The 23959-nt window shown below is 43.1% G+C and overlaps 3 protein-coding genes across 5 annotated transcripts; 1 reads left to right on the top strand and 2 right to left on the bottom strand.

Annotated features, from left to right (window-relative positions):
- Positions 1 to 3560: 3560 nt before the first annotated feature.
- Positions 3561 to 5077, top strand: LOC122128707. Its single transcript, XM_042703294.1, has 2 exons — positions 3561 to 3791; positions 4228 to 5077. The coding sequence occupies exons 1-2, from the start codon at positions 3581 to 3583 to the stop codon at positions 4899 to 4901; spliced, it is 885 nt and encodes a 294-aa protein (XP_042559228.1). The 5' UTR covers positions 3561 to 3580; the 3' UTR covers positions 4902 to 5077.
- A 3445-nt stretch (positions 5078 to 8522) lies between these two features.
- sult1st6 (sulfotransferase family 1, cytosolic sulfotransferase 6) lies at positions 8523 to 14801 on the bottom strand. Of its 3 annotated transcripts, none has more exons than XM_031560586.2 (8): positions 14373 to 14801; positions 13199 to 13469; positions 11640 to 11768; positions 11245 to 11342; positions 10340 to 10466; positions 9802 to 9896; positions 9477 to 9698; positions 8523 to 8961 (listed from the first exon to the last, which is right to left on the bottom strand). In XM_031560586.2, exons 2-7 carry the CDS (start codon positions 13386 to 13388, stop codon positions 9483 to 9485), a joined length of 855 nt encoding a protein of 284 aa, XP_031416446.1. In that variant the 5' UTR covers positions 13389 to 13469; positions 14373 to 14801; the 3' UTR covers positions 8523 to 8961; positions 9477 to 9482. The 3 variants fall into 3 exon arrangements, with proteins under 3 accessions (XP_031416446.1, XP_031416444.1, XP_031416445.1); XM_031560584.2 differs by having other exon boundaries at positions 9518 to 9698; positions 14373 to 14800; XM_031560585.2 differs by having other exon boundaries at positions 9518 to 9698; positions 13199 to 13404; positions 14373 to 14800.
- Positions 14802 to 15383: 582 nt separating this feature from the next.
- LOC105894017 (probable serine/threonine-protein kinase PkwA) lies at positions 15384 to 23905 on the bottom strand. Its single transcript, XM_031560582.1, has 11 exons — positions 23666 to 23905; positions 23007 to 23302; positions 22839 to 22923; positions 21675 to 21804; positions 20261 to 20483; positions 18753 to 18861; positions 18587 to 18618; positions 17043 to 17142; positions 16826 to 16891; positions 16435 to 16527; positions 15384 to 16005 (listed from the first exon to the last, which is right to left on the bottom strand). Exons 1-11 carry the CDS (start codon positions 23789 to 23791, stop codon positions 15847 to 15849), a joined length of 1419 nt encoding a protein of 472 aa, XP_031416442.1. The 5' UTR covers positions 23792 to 23905; the 3' UTR covers positions 15384 to 15846.
- Between the last annotated feature and the right edge of the window lie 54 nt (positions 23906 to 23959).

Below are 23959 nucleotides of genomic sequence, written 5' to 3'. Positions count from 1 at the left end.
GCTTCAGAGTGTTCAAGAGTTATAGTTATAGAGCTTCAGCAGACATATTATGCTAATGCAGTCTTCCTCTTTCCTTCAGAGTGTTCTAGAGTTATAGAGCTTCAGAGTGTTCTAGAGTTCTAGTTATAGAGCTTCAGAGTGTTCAAGAGTTCTAGTTATAGAGCTTTTTGTGCATGGAAACGGTGCAAAGCCCAAAGCACACGCCAGAGGGAGGAACTCCTGCAGAACCTCAGATTTTCTCAGCTGCCTGAAACGCCTTGTTGGAATTCCAGCCCTTTTCCTTTGTTACAAGATGACACAATCTCGTAACACAATCCTTATTGCCCACCTAGCTGACCAATCAGAGGACACTGGGCTCATCAGGAGTGGGGTCTTAAAGACACAGGAGCTCCAACAGAGTGTTTCAGACAGAGGGTGAATAGAGATGTACAGTGTTACGGCCGGCTCGTGACCACAACATAAACATTGGAGGCAGATGACAACGGTTTTCTACAAAAGCACGCTTATTTATTTCATCCATACAAGTATCACTCAAAACTACATGTCTGGGGGTTTGACGTCTGCTGTATGCAGCTAGAGAGAGAGAGAGAGAGAGAGAGAGAGAGAGAGACAGGTGTCCACTCGTCCTTTATCCCCCACACCTCCCCAGGTGTGGATAATCAGGCAATCATCCAATCATGGCTGTTACGTCGTCCTCACTGTTGCCTGCAGGCCATGCATGGCCACTACATCGTCTGCAGGGGCGCAGGGGGTCGTAACATACAGTATGAAACAAATTGTATAAAGAGTGGTAAAAGATGTGGTAAATGTGGTAAAAGACTTCCGACAGGGGGGGGTAAAAGCCATTGATTTTTATTGTTTAAATGGTATGATAAAAGTCAACTGGCTAAAAGCTTTTTTAAAGAACAGTGATGCATTTTGGTTCTGTATACTTACACAACTATTTAGCAGAGTCGGTGGTTTGTCTTTTTTACTGTCATGAAGCCTCACTGGAGACACAATACATCTCCTGACCTATGGAGTAATAAAGGTGTAGTTATGTGTATTTACTTAAACAAAGGTGTAGTTATTCATCAATAAAAGTGTTGTTGGTTTATAACAGTAACTGAATATTTTGTATTTGATCATGTCAACGTGAAATATTGTGGGTATAGTGTTAAACGGCAGTGTCGTTGCATGAGAGGGGAAAAATGTATATTTACACTGAAATTTGAACTTACGCGGTCTGCCATGTCAACCTGCCGAGTGTCCCTTCTTGGAGGAGCTGCAGCAAGCAGCCAGCCGGTCAGCAATGTAGGACACGGCTACACGGTACAGAGAGGAGTAAACGCCAGAATGACAAATTATGTATTTTTCTCCGATGTTTAAAATGACTTAATATTTGCGTTATAAAATTGCAGAATTTCTGATGGCAGCTGAAATGTCATTGGTTGATCAAACTGTCAACTAGCCGATGCACAGGTGACGTTAGTATAATTAGGTTGTGTTGCTACTCTTTGTTATATTAAACTTGGGACTTGTGTGATATGTTTTATACAGGTACAGTGGCGGCGCCAGACATTTTTTTCTGCAGGTGGCGCTATGGGGCAGCTCGGCGTTTTAGTGAGGGTGCTAGCGTATCACATGGTTCTCTACTATAACACCTCCCAACCATATCGTCTATCATCTGTTTACATGTTTGCTCTCTAAAGCGTCTTTGGGGTCCATGAAAAGCGCTAAACAAACTGATTGTATTATTATTATCATTATTTAGGCTACTTCCGACGGACGCGCACATAGCCGTGTTCATCTGCGACGGTGACTGACAAAATGCATACAGCATGTTATACAGTCCGCAATCCCAAATACTTAACTTACTTTAAAACATTTGTGGTAGTGAGGGTTAAAGTTGGGCGCCAGGTGACCACTACCATGTCAGACAGAGTGAAATTAATCTTAGAATAGCAGATAGAATTAACTAAAACAGTCAAAGAGTCAGAAATGCGTTAAAAAGGTATATATTTATTCAGTTCACAATCATCAATAATCACATAGAACCTTATGTATACCTAGCACACAGACTGCTTGTCCTAGGCAAAAGAGTCTCTGTTTTATTTAAGGCAGCTCCAAGGGCAAAAAAAGGGCCTCTTCGTTGCTAATCATCCGAAACGAGTCTTCAGCGACACAGGGCAATCAATGCATGCAACAAATCAGACACAGCATTCATTAATGTTACACAGCTAACAATACCTTAGTTACACTGTACTCCAACTAAGCAAACTGTTCCAGCCAGCTTTTACAAAAACTCATTGGTTGGACTCCAAACATGCGAGGTGGATATTTCTGGAGTTTTGGTGTTCTCGGACCATCCTGAGCATTCATGCTTATGTCACTGATGCTTGCTAGCACCATGGTTAGCACCCTCAGTAGTGGTGGAGGGTTGACCTCCTTGACCACAACGTTCCTTTCCTTAAAAATCCACACCAGATACCCCTGGCATTTCTTCTTCTTCTACGCCACTCTCGTTTCTTAATCGTTCTTCCAAACGTGGACATTAGGTAGCAAAAACCGATGCATTGTTGATGTTAACTTGAAACTACCACGCACTAGATCGCTTTCTCCTTCAACCGTCCGGTAACGTCAACGTTCACGCATGCGACGTGAAAATTGGGTCAACGGTTATGACAGAATGATTGCTCTGTGCCTAAAACAATCTGTTCATTTCAATCTGTTATAATTTTATTTTGGAAAATAAATATTATTATCACACAATAAATAACGCAGAATGAAATTACATAACAATAATACATAAACCATTATTTTCATGGGGGTGCTATAGCTAATCCAGGGGGAGCTAGAGCACCCCCTAACCCCACCTGGCGCCGCCACTGCAGGTAGACCATTATGACGTCCCTAATGGAGTTTAACGTGACATTGAAATTACCATGTAATGTCATAGAGACGTCCCAGAATGTCTTAGTTAAAATTCGGAAATACTGACAGGAACATTTTACACGCCTACTGTAAATTGTACCGCACAAATACTGACAGGAACATTTTTACAAGCCTACTGTGAATTGTACCGCGCTGTTTTGCTGAGGTAAGAAACTTTTCTCAATTTGCAATTTAGAATAAATAGACTATATGTATAAATAAATTGAATAAATAATGAATTTCCATGAATTGGATACAGTTGTTATCCTTTTCAAGTTTCTTAAAATATATCATGGAAGATATAGACCACGCTAGTCTGAAAAAACAATTCGTTTTGACTGGTCCTTTGGTCATGTAGACCTAACCATGCTGTTTCCATTCGCATATGTATTATACAGCGCATATATTCGCTGCTGTTTTAGATTGCAATAGGCCCAGCCTACTCTTACTATTTTCAGGTAGCCTACAAGCCATTCTCTTCAGGGGCTTAAAACACTGCCCTATGATTGGCCTCTTTGATTGGAGTTTGGATCCTGAAACACTGAAACACCTGATCAAATTGTAACAAATGTACATTTATGTGAACAAACCCGTTTCCATCAATATATGTCTCATTTCGGTCTTCCTCTTCAGAACATATTACACATCATCACAAACTTTGTGAATCATGTGTCTGACTATGAAGACGGTGGCTGACGAGAAGAAGAGAGGGAGAGAGAAGGGGAGGAAGAAGGAGGGACAGAGAGTGGCAGGTGGTTGGCGTGCCAAGTTAATGAACTGCTTTCTATGTGGAGCAGCCAACCAAGATCAGGATGAACAAATAGAGAAAGAACAAGTAAAGACTGGGCAGAAACCAGAAGAGAAGCAGAGCCAGACAGGTAAGCTAGTGTAACTGGTGTAACTTCTGCGTTGTGTAATGAATGTGACCCGTGGACACCTGTTGCTGAGACGTGATTTTATTTCCTGTCTGTGAAAGCACACCAACAGAAACACAGTTTGGTGAGCTCCCGTTTCCTAGCCCCCACATGTAGCAAAAGGAAAAACATATAAACAATATGTCAGAGGGATAGGCAATATAAATTAAAAGGCAATATTTGTTAGATTGTTTATCCCACTGAAACTCAACCACCTACCTCTTTCCCAGCATATATCAAACAGGAAAGAGGAAGGGGGGGAGAGAGGAACAAAACAGGGGGAGACAGAGGGGGGCTACCAGACACCCCCAATACCAGTGTGCTTATGATTTACTGAAATACACGTAGCAGAATATCTTGTGCAATTATTAAAACTGCTTTTCTAAACCTGTTACACTAGAGAGAGGACAAAGACAAGGGATTGCCCCTCCACGGGCAGCGATGATGGCTGAGAGAAAACGGGAGCTGGAGAAAATGCATGAGGACATGAAGAAATGGGAGATGTACGGGGTGCGCAAGAATGTCACTCGGAGAAGCAGGAAGGTGACGGAACAGGAGATATTAAAAATGGACGAGGACATGAGGAGATGGGAGGTGCACTGGCAGCAGACTAAGAGAAGCAGGAAGGTGGCGGAGGCCAACCAGGAGTGGAGCCAAATGGCTCTAAAGTCAGAGGACGCCGGGAAGAAAATTACGTTCCGTGAAGATCTCTGTGAGGTGCGATTCATTGATGAGGAGGCAAAGCCGAGCCAGGGAGATCAGAAAGTACTGGGGGAGGGAGGACAGCAAGAACAGGACATTGAGAAGCATGTTGAGAGGAAGTTGACAAAGCAGGAGGAGTATGAAATGTACTTCCAGCAGGTGTTGAAAATGCTCAAGGATGAAAAAGAAATGAAGAAGAAAGAAGCCATAACAGAGAAATGTATACAAAAGGAGGAGCAGTTGCAAGGGCGAGGGGAAGGGCAGATTGCTCTCAAGAGGCAGGAGGCTGCTGTTATCTGTCCTGATATCGGTAGTGCTCTGCTGTTCGTCATGATTTGCATGACCTTCTGTGCGTTTGACTTTTTCCGATAAATCAACCCTCTGAAGTAATGAGGGTGGCGTTGGAGCGGAGGGATGGAGGTTGGGGTATAAATTGGACATGAAAATTGACTGAAAAACCAAAGGAAAGAACTATCAAGAACCATTGTGAAAAGCGATGTTTGAGGTGCAATTCTGAACAGGCAAAAGCAACATTTGAGAGGTACCCAAAAATAGGCTGGGGACAGGGAAGGAGAAGGTGGCAGACAACTAGGAAAGAGTTGCAAAAGAAAATGATGTTTTAGGAGTATTTCACCAAATGTCAAGTGTCCATAGAATTTTGGCAAAGCGAGCTAGCTGAACTGTAGACAACTAGGCCTACAGACAGACAAAAGTAGCAGAAAATATAGCAGAAGGGAAGAAGAGAGAAGCTGTGACTGAAGAACAGAGGAAAGAGAGAGGAAAGGAGAGAAGGCATAGGAAAGTGCAGAGGAGGAACAAGAAGAGGGGAAAAGAACAAAAAGAAGAAGAGGTCAAAAAATAAGAGGAAAGGAGAGGAGATGGAAAGGACACAGAGAGGATGTGACTGGTAAATAGACACATTACATGTTAATTATGCTTGAGCACTGATGTGTGAAACCACAGGAGATCATTGCTTTAATGACCTGTAATTATACATTTGGCCCTTTCCTTTTACATCTTTTGTCCTACACTGTGTATGTGTGTGTGTGGGTGTGTGTTTAAAACAGGGATATACAAGCATCCGTCGTTCCTGTTGGGGAACTTTATTTGAGGCTTTCACTATGCCCAGCAGGTGATGTTTGTCCATCCAACCATTATAATCACCAACGTTTGCTTTTTGTCCTACTCCCATCTCATCAACACTTTCTTACTCCTGGCATTGTTCTTGTTTCCACAGTCAGAGGCTCTATTGTATTGGAAAGGCAGTCAGGCGGGAATGAATGGAGCCCCTTTAAGATGAAGGTAAATGGGCTGGGTTATGGGAGGTGTGGAACATCTTGCAAAAGATTGCGTGTGTGGTTGCCTCATTTCCCTCACCTTCTCTGTCTTTGCAGTGTACGTGATAATGGATACTGGATCCCAAATGTTCCTCTTCTGATATCCTACACAATAATGCACACTATGCTGCAGGTACTGTCTCACAGCAATAGCAGTCACAAATTATGCTCTGTCACATTCCACTCTAATAACAGTCCCATTGTGCTTACCTCCACAGCCGAAGACCTTACTGACCAACCCAGGAGGTATAACGGTCAGCTGGAAAGTCCATCTTTGCTCTGAACACATCCCAGTCATTTAATGATGAATAAAAATAACCTTGCATGATGTTCAGTTGGTGGTTGGTTTATTATTATTAAAGCACAATATTGTGTATCATATGTGCACTTCAGGACACCTCAGATTTAAAGAAATAGGCAATGTAGATCAGTAGATATTTGTCTGGGTAGTTTCAGCGGGAGTGGACAGTACATCGAACATCATCACATGTTCTCTACCAAACATGGACCATGGGAGATATGTAAAATAGAATGTGTCTTACAGAAATGGTGCAATATTTGCCACCTTGCTGAAAAAAAAAATAGTCTGATAATGCTCAGGAATGTCATATGGCTCTGAGCTCTGTAAAGCACCTAGATACAATTGTATTGTTTTGGCACTACATAAATGAAATTGAAATTCATGAATGACTGATCAGAGTGGGATAGCTTGGAAATAATTTTAGATATAACATTACTATTGTCATGTCCGGCTCACAGACCTTGGCAAATAACGGAAGTTTACACAGAGTTTAAAGCCAAAACACTATGGATTTATTAGCAAACTAGAAAAGACACTAACAGACCAAGCTACGGTGAGGTGGGCCAGTCAGTGAATCAGTAGTGTTAGCGTGTATGCATGCTAGGTCAGTAAGTTGAGTGTTGTATCGTACGAAGTATGCAAAGAAGAGCATGGTGCGAGCAGGACGTGGGGAACAAAGTTTCCCCTTTCTCTCTCTCTCTCTGAATCTCTGTCTGAATCTCCCTTTGAACCAGTGGGATGTACTGTTATAGTACTGGGAACTCCGGTCCCTGGTGTTCCCAATCACTGACGAGCCGACCACACCTGCTGGGCATCTGCAACACAAACACACAGACAAAGACAAACAGCCTGCCCAGCAACCTGACACTAACATGCCTAATGCACAGACACTAACTTACACCCCAGCATGCCTGATGCACAGACACTACCTTACACCCCAGCATGCCTGATGCACAGACACTACCTTACACGCTAACATGCCTGATGCACAGACACTACCTTTCATCCTAACATGCCTGATGCACAGACACTAATTTACACACTAACATGCCTGAGTCACAAATGTGAGACTCTTCCCTCTCCGTCACTGCCACTGACCGAGGGGGAGAACCCACCACCGTACTTGGAGGGACATCCGGCCACACATGCCCACCAGTTAGCCCATTCCCAAGACTGCTATGGACTCTTTCCACCGGCAACGCCGGGGGCACTGCGATGCACACTTCCCATTTTTTTTTTTTAAACCCCAGACCAATGGAACGCAGTAGTCAACACGCTGTCTGTAATCCGACAAACAAGAGCGTCCCCTCTATCTGCCTAACCAAATACTAACTAACTCAACTCTGGTCTTCATCAAGGTTGACGGATCCCCATTCACTTTGAATGGGGTGACGTCATCCTTTGCCGAACTGAATTGTGGCTCCGTTGGGTTCCATTGCGTTGCGTTTCATGCATTGCTTGCGGCAAGAGTTGAACAATTTTCAACTTTTCAAGAGGCAACCATGCGTCAGCCATTTAAATTGCCTTTCATGCATAACTGACAGCACAGGCGCTAGCCAATCAGATCGCGTTTATGCTCACGTCTAAAGAGCGCGAAGCTCCAAAAAAAGAGATGGCGGACCAAACTCCGTAGAAGATGGTCGTATTTGTACCTAAAAGTTGTTTGTTTGACTGGCGGAGGAGGAGTCTGGCGCATGGGGTTGTGTTGATAACAGAGACGTTGTAGTTTACATTTAGTCATTTAGCAGACGCTTTTATCCAAAGCGACTTACATATGTGCGACTTACAATGTATACACATTTTACATTTTCACTGATGGCACACTGCACATCAGGAGCAATTAGGGGTTCAGTGTCTTGCTCAAGGACGCTTCGACAGGGAATCGAACTAGCAACCTTCTGATTACTAAACGACTTCTCTACCACTGTACCACTGTCGCCCCTGTAGTGAGATTGACAGGTCAACAAACCAAACATTGTACAGTTTCTCTGTAACTTTTTAAAAATCTAAGCAAAAAAAAATGACAAACAACTTTTAGATACAAATACGACCATCTACGGAGTTTGGTCCACCATTTTAGAAATGAAATGAGTATGGTCAACCAAGCCAATTTCAATTTTATTTGGAAAAATAAAACACATATGTTTTTGGAACATTGGAGCATGTAATTCTATTCTAGTAGACCCCAAAAATAGAATTATGGACATTGAAAATGAGCAGAATAGGTCTAAATGTACAGATAAGTAATAAGTGCAGAGAAAGAGACGATTTTTGAGGACAAAGTGGGATTTAGTAGAACTCTGCTATTCTTAATGAAAAGGTCCCTGTCACCATAGTTACAACACAATCAGATTATTATATGTCATAATTTATTGATGATTATCAGTCATAGTAATAAAATACATAAATGTTGTGTCAGATTGTTCAGTAGGTATAAGCTGTTTATAAGACACTAAATCCAGAGCATAGTTTCCAGCTCTTTGGCATACAAAAATATGATTTGACTTTGGCTCTCAGCTTTGAAGGCATACTGGGTTTTTTTTTTTACGTTTTTTTTTTTTTGTTTGGTCGTCAGAAAGGATTGGAGGGAGAGAGACGTTGAGAAGACCCTTCAGATGTTTGACCTGAAGGGAATGTCCACCTCCAAAGGATTGGAGGGAGAGAGACGTTGAGAAGACCCCTCAGATGTTTGACCTGAAGGGAATGTCCACCTCCTCCATCTGCCTGGCGTAGTCTTCATCAAACATCTCGGCCTGCTCTGGAGTAAAATGGTTGGCCCAGTCTCCAACTTCTCCTGCAACAAAACACAGTCGTCACTTTGGGAACAGAATGTTTATTTGTCCAAAATCTTTGACCTGTATAGTACACTTATCAAGCATCTTTACAGTCCATTGAAGGCAAAATCTTTGACCTGTAAAGTACACTTATCAAGCATCTTTACAGTCCATTGAAGGCAAAAACTTTGACCTGTAAAGTACACTTATCAAGCATCTTTACAGTCCATTGAAGGCAAAATCTTTGACCTGTAAAGTACACTTATCAAGCATCTTTACAGTCCATTGAAGGCAAAATCTTTGACCTGTAAAGTACACTTATCAAGCATCTTTACAGTCAATTGAAGGCAAAGAGGTTATCAATGTAAGGAAGAAAAGCTATAAGTACTTACTAAAGAGCACTTCTTGTGTTTCACATTTCATAAGTACAAGTGTTCCCTACGGAACTTTGCTAGAACCGAACTCTACAGTTTGATTTTAAATAATTTGCTGAGCATGAGCTCTGATTGGACAGTAGTTGCTGATGTAGATGGACCTTTCCTCATGAAGGGAGACACGGATTGGTCGAACACAGACCTTTCCTCATGAAGGGAGACACGGATTGGTCGAACACAGGCATCGGGATGAACGAGTAGTTGGCCATGGGGTTGTCCTTCATGACCTTGAAGGACGTCAGCTGCACAATATGGTCTATAGTGTCAACAGAGAGCGACAGGTCCAAGTACTCCATGATGCGTATGATCTCCCGCCGAGGATTCTGGGTGAAGAGAGAGGTTGAAAAGCAGTAGTGTGTGTGTGGTTATTGTGCCTTTTACCAATTGAACACAAACACACTCCTAACGAACTGAGCCGTGTCGTACCTCCTTCATGTCTTCGTAGAAAAGGTAAAGGATATTCCTCTTCTCTCTCTCCTTCCAGTAGCCTTTCACATGGTCGTACCACGAGCCCCAACCCACTGGAAGAACATGGATGAAACGCTAACTTGGAAGAAATCATTTATACAACTCGACTCAAAATACACTGAAAATTAGACAGGTCATGTTTGGGGACTGTTTGAAGGCAATTATTTACATTCATTGCAGATAGAATTTGAAGTGTATATTGTTGAGTATGTAGTAGTCGCAGCAGGCTGCTGTGTTGATTTTGAGTATGTGTGTGTGTGTGTGTGTGCATGTGTGTTTCAGTGTGTGTGTGTGTGTGTATGTGTGTGTGTGTGTGTGTGTGTATGTGTGTTTGAGTGTGTATGTGTTTCAGTGTGTGTGTGTGTGTGTGTGTGTGTATGTGTGTTTGAGTGTGTGTGTATTTCAGTGTGTGTGTGTGTGTGTGTGTGTGTATGTGTGTTTGTGTGTGTGTGTGTGTGTGTGTGTGTGAGTGTGTGTGTGTGTGTGTGTCACTCACAGTCTCCCTTCATGAACTTGTGGATGTATCCGTCCCATGGTCCCGGCTCAGGCTGTGTGAGGTTCATGCGGTCGAAGTGGTAGTAGCTGACCAGGTTATCCTTGGCGTTACGGGCCACATAGATCACCTGAGAGTAGGCCCCACAAAAACAGCCACATCAGCCAATCACCTGAGAGTAGGCCCCACAAAAATCTGTCACATCAGAAAATCCGTCCCGTAAGCAAACTGCCGTATGACAACTAGAGGAACATGAGGAGCATTTCGCTGAATTCTACGAAAAGTGTGATGCATTGTAGTGAAGCACTGGGCCTTTAACTGAAGTTAATAAATGATAAATGCTTTACTGTCTGGGTCAGTATCTTTGTAACAATGCTGCTGTGTAATAAAGTAGCTTGTTGTTGTAAAAGCCAAATGGTGTCACTTTCGTGTGTTTGTGTGTGTGTGTGTGTGTGTGTGTGTGTGTGTGTGTTCGTGTGTTTGTGTGTGTGTGTGTGTGTGTGTGTGTGTGCGTGTGTGTGTGTGTGCGTGTGTTTGTGTGTGGGTGGATGTGTGTGGGTATGTCTGGGTGTGAGTGTCTTTGTGGTGTGTGTGTGTGTTTGTTTGTGTGTGGGTGGATGTGTGTGAGTGACTGTGCAAGTGCACTTTCATAGCAATATATATACGCTCTAAAATAAAATATCTTGATTTTATGAAGTGGCAGTTTAACAATCTGATTTTAATCTTAATCTGATTCCCACAGAAGCCCTTGGAGCTGTTGCTCTGTAACCTTACACTTGCTATCCCAGAAGCCCCTTGGAGCTGTTGCTCTGTACCTTACACTTGCTATCCCAGAAGCCCCTTGGAGCTGTTGCTCTGTAACCTTACACTTGCTATCCCAGAAGCCCCTTGGAGCTGTTGCTCTGTACCTTACACTTGCTATCCCAGAAGCCCTCGGGCACCAGCTGGATGGGCAGGTGAGTTTTGATGACCCGGGGAGGATCCATGTCCTGCAGGAGGTCTAGACCTTGAAGGGGGAGGGAGAGTGGTTAAAGGTACAGTCTGCAATTCCAGACAATCAACAGGGGTGTAATTTCATTGGGTGTGAAACTCAAATGTGCATCTTTAGGGTTATGGTCTTTGAGGCTTTAAAAAAAACATGCATCTGGGAATTACACAGAAAACAGCTAGCAGTGAAAAGATCAATAAAGTCGAGTGGATTTCAGGCAATGTATGAGGGACTACAGAGAGTAGAGCGATGTGTGCGTGCGTGCGTGTGTGTGCGTGTGTGCGTGCGTGTGACTGCGTGCGTGTGTGTTTGTACCTGATGGAATTGGTGGGGGAGAAAAGATTTCCAGGAAGGGAATCCTGACCGGTATCGGAGCTCTCTTTGACACGTCTGCATCGCCATTGTTCAGCAGCAGATCCACAATCTCCTGAGTCCAGGTCGTGCCTGAGGAACACATGGGTCAGGTAAGGTCAAATTCACTCGTTCACACTCATGGGGTCAGGGTCAGGTAAGGTCAAATTCACTCGTTCCCACTCATGGGGTCAGGGTCAGGGTCAGGTAAGGTCAAATTCACTCGTTCACACTCATGGGGTCAGGGTCAGGTAAGGTCAAATTCACTCGTTCACACTCATGGTGTCAGGGTCAGGTAAGGTCAAATTCAATCGTTCACACTCATGGGGTCAGGGTCAGTGGGGGTCAGGTAAGGTCAAATTCTTTCATTCACACTCATGAGGTCAGGGTCAGGGTCAGGTAAGGTCAAATTCTTTCATTCACACTCATGGGGTCAGGGTCAGGGTCAGGTAAGGTCAAATTCTTTCATTCACACTCATGAGGTCAGGGTCAGGTAAGGTCAAATTCACTCGTTCACACTCATGGTGTCAGGGTCAGGTAAGGTCAAATTATTTCATTCACACTCATGGGGTCAGGTAAGGTCAAATTCACTCATTCACACAGATGCAGATGTGACAGCTGCATCAGCTGAGGAGGCAATAACACTTCTACTGATAGCTTGCTAAAAGGTACAGTCCTTGATTATGATCCAGCACACATTTTCTCTAATTCAGCTCAATTCTCCTTGTGTTCCTAGGTGTCCGTCCAGTGTACTAAAAACACCTCAGGTGTCCCTGCACAGACCTGGATCTGTGAATGGGAAACAAACACGGTGGCTCGGACCTAGCCATGCTCTTATTGCAGCCAATCAACAACGTTGTTTTTAGGAGCACAGAAGGCAGGAGTGTAATTTGATTGGCTACAACCTTTCGCCAGGATTCGAGGACTGGACCTTTAAACTGTGGTGGGAGTTTTGGCCAAAATCCATCTACTTCCACAGCTTCCTCCTCTAAATCACACTCTGCATCACAGCACTGGAGTCTGCAGCACTCTGTTATGTTTCTCTCTCTTCCAAAACATAGTTAATTGTCTCGCTGCTCCCTCCCACGTACGCTGGAGTGTACTGGACGTCTGTCCCTGTCAGATAAGATCCGGATCAGCACCCACATCAAGGAGCTTAGGAGAGCTCACAGGGTTAGTGTGGTGAGGTTAAAGTTCACTGGTGGTTCAGTCACTGGGCTCTGTAAAGCGCCTTCAGACAATTTCGCTTTGGCGCCACATAAATATAATTGAATTGAATTAATTCTCAGTCATTCTGAACCCAACAGCTAACTTGGAATGTGTTGGGTGCATAGAATTAGAAAGTCCTAATGGAAAAAAAGAATAGAATAGAAATGTGTAATTTTATAGTCACACACATACAGACTCTCCCTCTAAGAATGTGTGTAGTCAAACACACAGATGTTAAGACATTTTTAATTCTATGTCATGGCCCAGCAAAGAGAAGAGTAAGAGTAAGGGTTTGGTTGCCATGGCACCATCACCTGCTTTCGGGTAGGTGGAGATGAGCAGGTCTGAGGGGTCGGGCCTGAAGGCCCAGATGGAGCTCCAGTTTTTGGCGATGTGCTCCATGAGGGGGACGCCCCGCACCTTTATGAGGGGGAAGCGATGAATGGCCCCCCCCGCCCGCTCAATGGCCTCTGCGAACGTCAGCTCCTCCTTCTTCGTTTCCATCACTGCCACGCTAATGCTATCACACACACACACGCTAATGCTATCACACACACTCAACAGGCTGTCGATTTTACTTTTGGTCTCCAGAACACACACACAGACACACACAGACACACACACACAGACACACACAGACACACACACAGACACACACACAAAGTCATTCAGTATATGCCTCCTTGTATTGAACATGCAGTTCCAAATGGTAACTCTTTAGATCAGATGCAGTTCCACACATACAAACACTGTCAGGCTCTCAGGTAGAACACACACACACACACTAATTCTATAACTAACTTGTATAATCTCTCTAGATTGCACAAGGTCACACACATACTTGAAGACTCTCACTGTTCCTCTTTCTCTGAAACGCCCCGTCGAACGTGCAAACATATAAACCCACACTAGATCTGTTGTTATCGTTTCAGGCGGTCATACACACTCTCTGTACAACACTACTCTCAATTTAAATCTACATAACCACACACACTCGTATGCAGTCAAACACTCTTTTAACACTACTCTCTATTTAAATCTACATAATCACACACACTCTTATGCTGTCATAGACTCACACTCATCTACCAGCACAGTGGCTCTCCAGTACACACACAAACATAAAAAGGAGAAAAAAACGACCCTTGTTTGACTGCTTCCTCTTATTAACCTAGTCCCACTGTAACACTTGCATGTCAGCCTCAGTCACACACGCAAGCACGCACACACACTCGCATGCAAGAATAGAGACAGTTCTGTTTTTATGCCTGTCCTGTTGGCCATTTGGTCCTGTTTTCCTTGCATTGCTATCCACCTTTTCTTACAGGTCTCTCTCCGAGCTAGGCTCTGTGTAGATTACTCTAGTTCTTTAAGATCCACTCCGCTTACAGGTCTCTCTCCGAGTTAGTCTCTGTGTAGAAACTTCCTTTCATTTGCACTTGCTTATGCCAAAGTGTGCTCCATATCACCTGTGCTTTTGCTCCTTACCTTTGTCCTCCTGTGTTGAACAATTTTGAGTCCCCAGCTCTTTCTCTGTCTAGGTTCCTTCTCTGTGAATCTTCGTTCTGCTGGCTCGCCAGTCGAGCTTATCCCTAAGTCTCAGAGGAAGAGTCAGTCCAAAGTCCTGTTTTTTTCCCCCCTTTCGTTCATTAATGTGTCAGGCGTCGAGTGGATGTTGTCAGGCCAGGCTGTCGGGTTTAGTTTGGATCAAGCATGTATGTTGGTCTCCTTATTCATTCCACATATGCTCTCCTCCGTGTACAGCCTTCTCTTCCTGCGGTTTTACAAACTTTTGCACGACAGGTCATGAGTGAACTGCCTCACGTGAAGCAGCCTCCGGAGCGCCTCTCTTTATCTTTTCACTTCACTGATCGGACACATCCCTGCTGCTTTGCTGAGAGGTTTTCCACACACTTAATATGACCTCTCTCTCTCTCTCTGTGTGTGTGTGTGTGTGTGTGTGTTCCTTTTTCTGCTTCAGAGTTGAGCTGCATTCCTGAAGCTCTGTGGCTCTTATGCAACTTCCAGACCGTCACGGCTGAAATCTCCAATTTAAACAATATTATCTCAGCCCTCAATCTGACATTCCCGTGCAGACTCCCAGGGGAGTGTCTGACACATCCTACCCTCGCTGAAACGTGTCGAGCGCAGAGGGGGAAACTTCACCCTGCTCTCCCTGCCTCAGCAGACTGCAGGGACCAGCAAACAATGAGGGTCTGTGTGACAACTGGGACGTTTTGTCCTCATAAGCTTTTCCCTTAAGTAAAAGAATATGAAGAAAATGTGAATATGGTGAAGATCCCTTTAATGAGCTGGCGTCTCTGGAACTGTGTTTGCTCCCATTCTTTGGGATCATTTTCAGCCGCAGTGTTTAGCGTCGTTCCCACTTTAAGTCATAACACGACTTAGGCAACGTGGCAGAGGTTCAAAATATTTTAGCTCACTTCCACTGTGGGGCGAAATCTCCCTCAGGGAATTAAAGTCCAACCCCAGACACTCTGCACATAACCGCCCAGTGCGAGGGCTTAACTTTATTAGCACACTGAATAACCTTTTAACCAAAACATTCTATAGAGGTCACAAAGGTCACAAAGAAAACCACTGAACAAAAGCATGGGAATGTTTGCATGTGTGCGTTTGTCTGTAGTCACACATATTGTATTTTGACCAGGAACTGGAACTGAATAAAATGTACAAATAAAATCTGTATGAATTACATTAGAAATGGTAGAATATTTACAAGGCATGTCCAATTCCTATCTTTAAACATACGGACCAAATACTAGGGATTAAGTGTTTGTGACAGAAAACTCTCATCCGAACAGATCACTCTTAAGGCAGTTCTTACAGACATTAATACAGGTTCTCAGGTCTCCCATTCTCATTGACGCAAGCTCTTCCTGTCTCTGTCTCACACACACACACACACACACACACACACACACACACACACACACACACACTAGTCACTCGCTGTGTTTTTCTTGACCCTCTGGCCCCCTCGATCCAGTAAACACACCCGGTTTCCTGAGGTGGCTGCAATAAGCCCCGCCCACTTCCCTGCAGGGCACACAGAGGAGCTAAACACTGCAGAAGACAAACCCATGTACCGCGACTCCGTCTGAGAGAGAGAGAGAGAGAGAGAGAGAGAGAGAGAGAGAGAGCAGGAGAGAGAGAGAGAGAGAGAGGGGAGAGAGCGAGAGAGAATGAAAAAATTAAAGAGAGCGAGAGAAAGAATGAAAGAATGAAAGAGAGAGAGACAGAGAGAGAGAGAATGAAAGAATGAAAGAGAGAGAGAGACAGAGAGAGAGAGAATGAAAGAATGAAAGAGAGAGAGAGAGAGAATGAAAGAGAGAGAGAGAGAATGAAAGAATGAAAGAGGGAGAGACAGAGAGAGAGATAGAGAGAGAGAATGAAAGAATGAAAGAGAGAGAGTGGGAAAGACAAACAAACAGAGACCCAGTGTAAATAAACAGACACACAGCGAGAAGCAGACTGACCTCAGAACAGAGAATCAGAGTGTCTGTGGAAACAAGTTAAGGTGGCTAACCATCAGAGTGTGGCGGTTAATGACTTTCAGCGCGTTCAATTGGCTCCCAGCCGCCAAGATGTGATCCCGGCCCAGCCAATGGCACGAGTAGATCTGTGGGCAACACAGGTGCGTTACAGGAAAACCTCATGCAGAACTATCACAGATTTACTGTACGTCAATCCTACATGTACTTCTATCAATCATGGTGATTGGTTTTGCGTCTGTCAATCATAGCGATTGTGATTGGTTTTGCATGTGACGTCTGTCTGGCAATGCCAGTTGCAAACACAAAGGAAATAGTGGCTTGTTATATGCAGTATACAGGGAACAGGGAATCATATTAGATGCACGTGTGTCTGTTTCTCAAATGCAAGCACAAATGTGGGAGTGTCACTAATACAAAACTCACTTTGCTGTTTCCATAAGAATCAGGAAGCACCTCTGAAACTTTTTCTGCTGATCCATACTCCCAAATCTGATGAAGGGACCAATACACACACACACACACACACACACACACACGAACAGTGAATCAGCCACTGAGTTGACATAACTCCAATACAGAGCTGTGAGTGAATGTACTGTATGTGTGAGTTATGATTTGAGAAGAGAGGTCACCAGCTGACCTCTAGGGTCCTGTCCTTCCTCCATGACCCCGACAGGATCTGATGGGTCACGGGGTCAATCTGCAGGGCGTCACCACAAATGTGTGGCCCAGAGAGCATTCTGGGAGAAAAACAGAAAGGCAGGGTTCAACATAATCAGTGGGGCAAGTGGGGTAAGTTGATTGGCCAATGTTTCCACGAACCACAGCCACGAGTCAGTCCACCAGTGATGGTAACTGGCTGAAGCTAACCCTCGAACCCTCTGGTTTTTTTCTTGCAGTCAGTATTGTCAGTAAATGTTTTACCTCAGCCAATAGTTTGAAAAATAACGTCAAAGAAAGTGTATGAGGCAAATACAGTGCCATGGAAAACACGGTACACCTGGGTGGAGGAAGGTGACGATGGTGGCATAGACTGCTCAGACGACGCCCAAACCAAACATCATGTCCTGAGCACTTACAGCAGAGACTCTGACTGTACGATGCCAAAGACATCTATGAGCCTAGCAATACAAGAACCCAACTGCTACATGTGTTAAACAAACTGAGCAGTAAGAAGCTTGCTATGCATACTTCGCCAGTCATCTTACTATAAACTACCTTACTGTTATGTTATATGGTCCATTGAAGGTAATCCACTTCGTAACGCACAGTTAAGTCCACTGTCATTTCAGTTAAGAAGCATAAGGTATGCTAGTTATGATGATAGTAGTAGATAGCAAGTTAGAGATTAACTTGGCCAGAGATGCTATTGTCATTTCACCTAATTCGATTGTGATGGTAGCAAGACTTCTAGACCACGTACAGTACTGAGCGTTTTTAAAACCCCACAACACCAGAAAGACATCACACTCCTGAATATGACAGCATGATGACATAATGCACCGGCGCAAAGGGACTGGGCATCATCCAAGAATAGCTACATCGTAACACTCGGACTGACCTTCCACCCGACCTTCATACTGGTGATAAAGCACTCTGAATCAGTTCTTTGTTGTTTGGACGAACATTACAATAATATATACACCGGTGGGGGGAAAATGTTACGTTGGACACTGCACCCAGGCATTCAACATTACTGTAACACTAGGGAAGAACAATTAATTAAACGTTAAACTAAACATTAAATAAACATAAAAAAAAACATTAAAAAAACATTAAATTAAACATTACACAAACATTTTATTAAACATTAAAAAAACATTTAATAAACATTAAACATTACACAAACATTTCATTAAACATTGAATTAAATATTAAACAAACATTTAATTAAACGTTAAACACTAGGGAAGAAACATTTAATCTAACTGTTCAGACATCTATAGGGGTCAAAAGTGCACCAACTATGGCAGCAAAACCAAGTGTGCCAGACCAATGCCACCTTTTAATGCTCTTTAATATCAGCGATGATGTAGACTCTCTTTTCTATTATAATGATAATATTTCAACTTTTTAAATGTTGTTTTTTATATTCCAACTTTAAATATTGGCCTGTTGACCTTTAAATACTGAAAAAATTAGACCATGAACTGTAAATCTTTTCAATAAATCATAATTGCTTACCTAACAGCGTGTTGTTGTCTAGTGTCCCAAAACTGTTTGAACAAACAAACAAACAATATAAACAAACAACAGCAGATTTATGTCTGTCTGTGAACGTTTTATTGATAATTTGAGGCTGAAACCATGTGTACAGCTACAGTATATAATGTAAGATATATGTGGGCACCTGTATGGTGTTGTCCCAGCCACCGGATATGAACTCCCTCTCTCTCTCGGGGTGAAAGGTCACTGCAAACACCCTCAGTCTGTGGCCGTCCATTACTGTTCTGGTTGAACTGAGAGGGCACACAACCACATTGTAGTTCTCCCAGTGTCATATAAACACAAAAACTCGGCATAACCATTGCACGGATGCTGAAGTATTTAAAAGAAATATGGATGCATGGTTCAGAAGACACTGAGCTTTGTAATGAAAGAAATATGGATGCACAATTTCACAGCTTCACATTTAAATGGTGATTTTGTTCAGTGGACACTGAGCTTTGTAATGTTCTCTTTTGATCTACTACACGCACTGCAGAATGATAAACATTTCACAGTCTGTCTTTTGCTCTGTGGTGAACCTGCATAGTGGCCTTTCTAAGGGACCAGCGCTTAACTTGCACTTCAGCAGTTACTTTCCTGCACTTCTTTTTTCTTTCTAGGTCGTTTTTCTAATTCTTATGTAAAGTAGTATTTATTGTTACACCATGTTCTTTATTGCTCTTAGCTTGACTGTTCTCTCCATTGTACGTCGCTTTGGACAAAAGCATCTGCTAAATGACTAAATGTAAATGTAATGTAATGACCAATAGATTTCTGTACTGAGACACATCTGAGGCAGTAGTTGACATAATGTTGCTTCCCTTGGTACATTCCTAGGAACATATTGTATTAATATCTGACCTTCACTCCTTCACATATCTGACACCCCCTCATCCCACCTCTGACCAGGCGGCACAAACGTATGTAAAGTCTAGCAAATCAGTAGAGGCACAGTGGGACTCAAGCCACCTTTTATTTCCTGACCTTTCTTATTCAGTGCATAAATTGCACATAACACAGCATACATTTAGCCTTGATGTTAAACTGCCACATATTCCTGCTTCCTGATGGTGGTATGAGGTTACACACAATCGGTCTCAACCACTGCCACTGCTTAAAGCTGCAGAAGGCAACCCTTGTAAAAATAACGTTTTGTCATATTTGCTCAAAACTGTCATTATGTCCTGCCAGTAGTACATGAGACAGATCATCTGTGACAAATCAGGTTCCTTTGGCTCCACCTACTACACCGTGACCGAATCCAAACAACCAATCCGAGCCAAGAGGGGTGTCTGACGAAGTGTCAATCATTGCTACAGGTAGCCCCCCTCCCTGCATATGCTCTCACTCGGTCAAGCTCAATATCCTCAGTGAGCAGCTGAAGCTAGAGGCCCTGGAAACATTCCAAACCGATGCCGAGTTAGCACACACTTCTGCTATAGCACTGAAATAAGTGTGTGCTAGTTGTTTTCCTGAATAGATATGCTGTATGTTGCGTGTGCACGGCAACCTCCGCTGTGGTGAGGGGCTTTGGAGGCAGGGCATAGAGCACAGCAGATACAACATAAAGTACACCGTGCAGTACCGTCACTCTGTTGTCACGTGTTAGTGTTGCATGCTGGGTAATGTAGTTCCTGTTCCTGCAGGTACCTGGCCTTGCAGACCTGCAGCGTCTGGTGTGTGGCGAGGTCGTAGAGGTGGATGGTGGAGTCGGAGCCTCCAGTGGCCGCCTGCTCGTTGGAACAGGAGACGGACATGCAGAGGGTCTGCCTCCTGGCCGTCCCCTCGCTCTCTCTGTTGTCTGCCACCTCCTTCACACTCCATAAACACTCACCCCCCCACACGTACCAGCAGCGGACGTTACCACTTGCATCTGCAGGCGGTCAGAGTCAAGGAGCCGGGAGTGAGAGAGAGACATACAGAAGGTAAACAGAGAGGGGGAGTGAGTGGATGAGAGAGAGAGAGAGAGAGAGAGAGAGAGAGAGAGAGAGAGAGAGAGAGAGAGAACAGGGCAGGGGCGAGATAGGTGTAGAAGAGAAGTCAAAGATGGAGGGGAGAAGAAGAAAGGAACAGGTAGTAAAAGGGACAGAGGAAGAAATTGAGAGAAAAAGAGTGAGAGAACGAGAGTGGAGAGAGAGATGGATATAAAGGGAGAGAGAGAGTATGATTATACCCTAATGAGATTATAGAGTATGATTGAACCCTAATGAGATTATAGAGTATGATTGAACCCTAATGAGATTATAGTGTATATATAGAGTATGATTATACCCTAATGAGATTATAGAGTATGATTGAACCCTAATGAGATTATAGTGTATATATAGAGTATGATTGAACCCTAATGAGATTACCGTGTATATATAGAGTATGATTGAACCCTAATGAGATTATAGTGTATGATTGAACCCTAATGAGATTAAAGTGTATATATAGAGTATGATTGAACCCTAATGAGATTATAGTGTATAGCTAGAGTATGATTGAACCCTAATGAGATTATAGAGTATGATTGAACCCTAATGAGATTATAGTGTATAGCTAGAGTATGATTGAACCCTAATGAGATTATAGAGTATGATTGAACCCTAATGAGATAATAGTGTATAGCTAGAGTATGATTGAACCCTAATGAGATTATAGAGTATGATTGAACCCTAATGAGATTATAGTGTATATATAGAGTATGATTGAACCCTAATGAGATCACCGTGTATATATAGAGTATGATTGAACCCTAATGAGATTATAGTGTATATATAGAGTATGATTGAACCCTAGTGAGATTATAGTGTATAGCTAGAGTATGATTGAACCCTAATGAGATTATAGTGTATATATAGAGTATGATTGAACCCTAGTGAGATTATAGTGTATAGCTAGAGTATGATTGAACCCTAATGAGATTATAGTGTATATATAGAGTATGATTATACCCTAGTGAGATTATAGTGTATAGCTGGAATCATTGGAGTGAGTGGATAGATATCTATCTGTGTGTGTGTGTGTGTGTGTGTGTGTGTGTGTGTGTGTGAGAGAGAGTCATTGGAGTGAGTGTTCTCACAGGTAGCCAGTAGGAGGGAGTGTGACTCTGCGCTCCGGCAGAACCTGATGGACGTGACGGGCATCGAGGCGAAGATACAGCTGCTGTCCCTGATCGTCTTCACAAAGTCTCCATTCTCGGGGTTATAAAGCTAATTCAGCAACAGAGAGGGACACGAGGAAAGGTACATAAATCGAGATGGAAAGATGGGATACCACGGGAGGTATAGACCATTGCCATCATCACATCATTCCCTTTGACACAGATGTAGCAATACAAAAACAGTCAAAGCATTAAAAACACAATCAAACCATCGCGTCTGCATCAATTGACAGCAAGATACGTAGATAGATCCATTCACTGAGCACTTCATTAGGAACACTTGAACACTTCCTTATTTATTTACGCAATTACCTAATCAGCCAATAATGCCAATTATTATATTTCAAAACATCAGGCAGTCCTTTATAGACATGATAGGGTACCCCATTAGGGCCGGGACGATGAAGCCCTTGGGTGGCGAGCTGGATGAAGATCTTCATTTAAAACCCAACTGCTGCTCTGTCTCCGGACTCTTGGAATTACTTTGGAAGACATAATCTTAATGTCCATAACACTGACCATGTAAGATTTAACCAAGCTTGAATGGCTACTTCCAGCATGATAACACACCATCTCACAAAGCAAAAGTTCAAAGTCTCAAACTGGTTTAATGAACATAACAATTAGTTCAATGTTCTTCAATGGCCTTCCCCATCACCGGATCTGAGTCGAAACGAACACCTTTAGTGTGGTAATTTCGCAACACAAATGTGCAGCGGACAAATCTGCATGTCAACATTGATTAGAATCTCAAAGGGATGTTACCAGCATCTTGTGGAATCCATGCCACAAAGAATGTAGACTGCTTTGAGAGCACAGGCCCAGCCAGTATTATTATAGTGTTCCTTAAAAAAGTGCTCTTAGTGTGTGGGGGTGGTAGGGTCAACTCAGTGCAAAGAGTACATAAGGTGTAAGTGTTTCGACCCTCCCCCCTAACTGTTACCTTTGCCTTATATGGGAGGGCCAAGTCTGAAAAAGCATGGAAGGACCGTAGATAGACTGACAGAGAAATAGCCAGATAGAGAGACGGGAGGGAGAGAGATTTATGTTTCTATGTTAGGAGAGAATGTAGCTTATCCAAACCTTTATAGTGCCGTCATTCAGTCCTACAGCCAGTAGAGTTCCCTCAGGGTTGAACTGGCACGTCATCACTTCACACGAACATTCTCTGAGAAAAAGACGCAATATCACTCAAATACGTTCAGTTGCAGCCCCGACTGACTTCTCATACACAATACATGCGGTGCTCACATAATATGGTGAATATGGAGGTCTCCATCGGTTCTAGGTTGTGCTGGAATCCTTCTTATCTCTTGCTGTGGCTGTTTCTGGAGTCCCTCGCCTTTTGCACTTTCTAATTCAGGTGGGTGTGATGAAGGGACCTTTGTTCTCTCGGGGTCTGCATCAGAGTCGGGTTCTTGCTCATTGTCTGACTCCGTGTCGGTGTCCGAGTTGGTACCCGAGGAACCCAAAGAGTCAGGCTCTGAATATTTCACCTTTTCACAGACGACTTCTGTCGGAACAGGTGCTACAACGCCGTTGGACATCTGCGCGATAACGTAAACTTAAATTAGATTAATGTTGTCAAAGTTCTTCATAGCTTATCATAATAACCAACACACTACCAGTATGTTGTGCAAGGCAGCGTTCTACTGATGATATTGAATTTAATGAACAAACTTATTACGCAATGAAATAAGTTAGACGGCGGAAAGGGTAGTTAACCTCATCATTGACAACCGTTAACGTTACGAAGACGTGTAACCGTGGCTAGTTAATGCTAGCTGTCACTAACTTTAGGTATGCTGCGTTAATGAACACCATTATCAAGTTCTAACCACCAAATCTTTTGTTCCGTGCTAGTCATTTATGCAACTGAAGACGTGCAGCAATAAGAGGATGAAGCTCACCTCAGCAAGAAACATGTAGATTAAGATGTAAAAAATGTCTCCACTCTTTAACACTTCAGATCCTCCAAGCTCAACACAACACACGTCGCTTAGCAACAGCCGCTTTTCAGGGTTGCCCCGAAGCATTTAAATCTTTTTTTCTAAACTCCTATGTTAGCACAATACATCAAAAACATAAAAAATAATCAATTATACAAATTACACAATTATTTAATTAATCAAACAGAACATCGTATAGTTATTATATTTGTTTACTGCTTATATAGACCTATGAGAAGCCCAAAAAATCGCACA

Source organism: Clupea harengus, chromosome 23 (assembly GCF_900700415.2).
Source record: "Clupea harengus chromosome 23, Ch_v2.0.2, whole genome shotgun sequence".
NCBI lineage: Eukaryota > Metazoa > Chordata > Actinopteri > Clupeiformes > Clupeidae > Clupea > Clupea harengus.
This window is presented reverse-complemented; position numbering and strand designations above follow the sequence as displayed.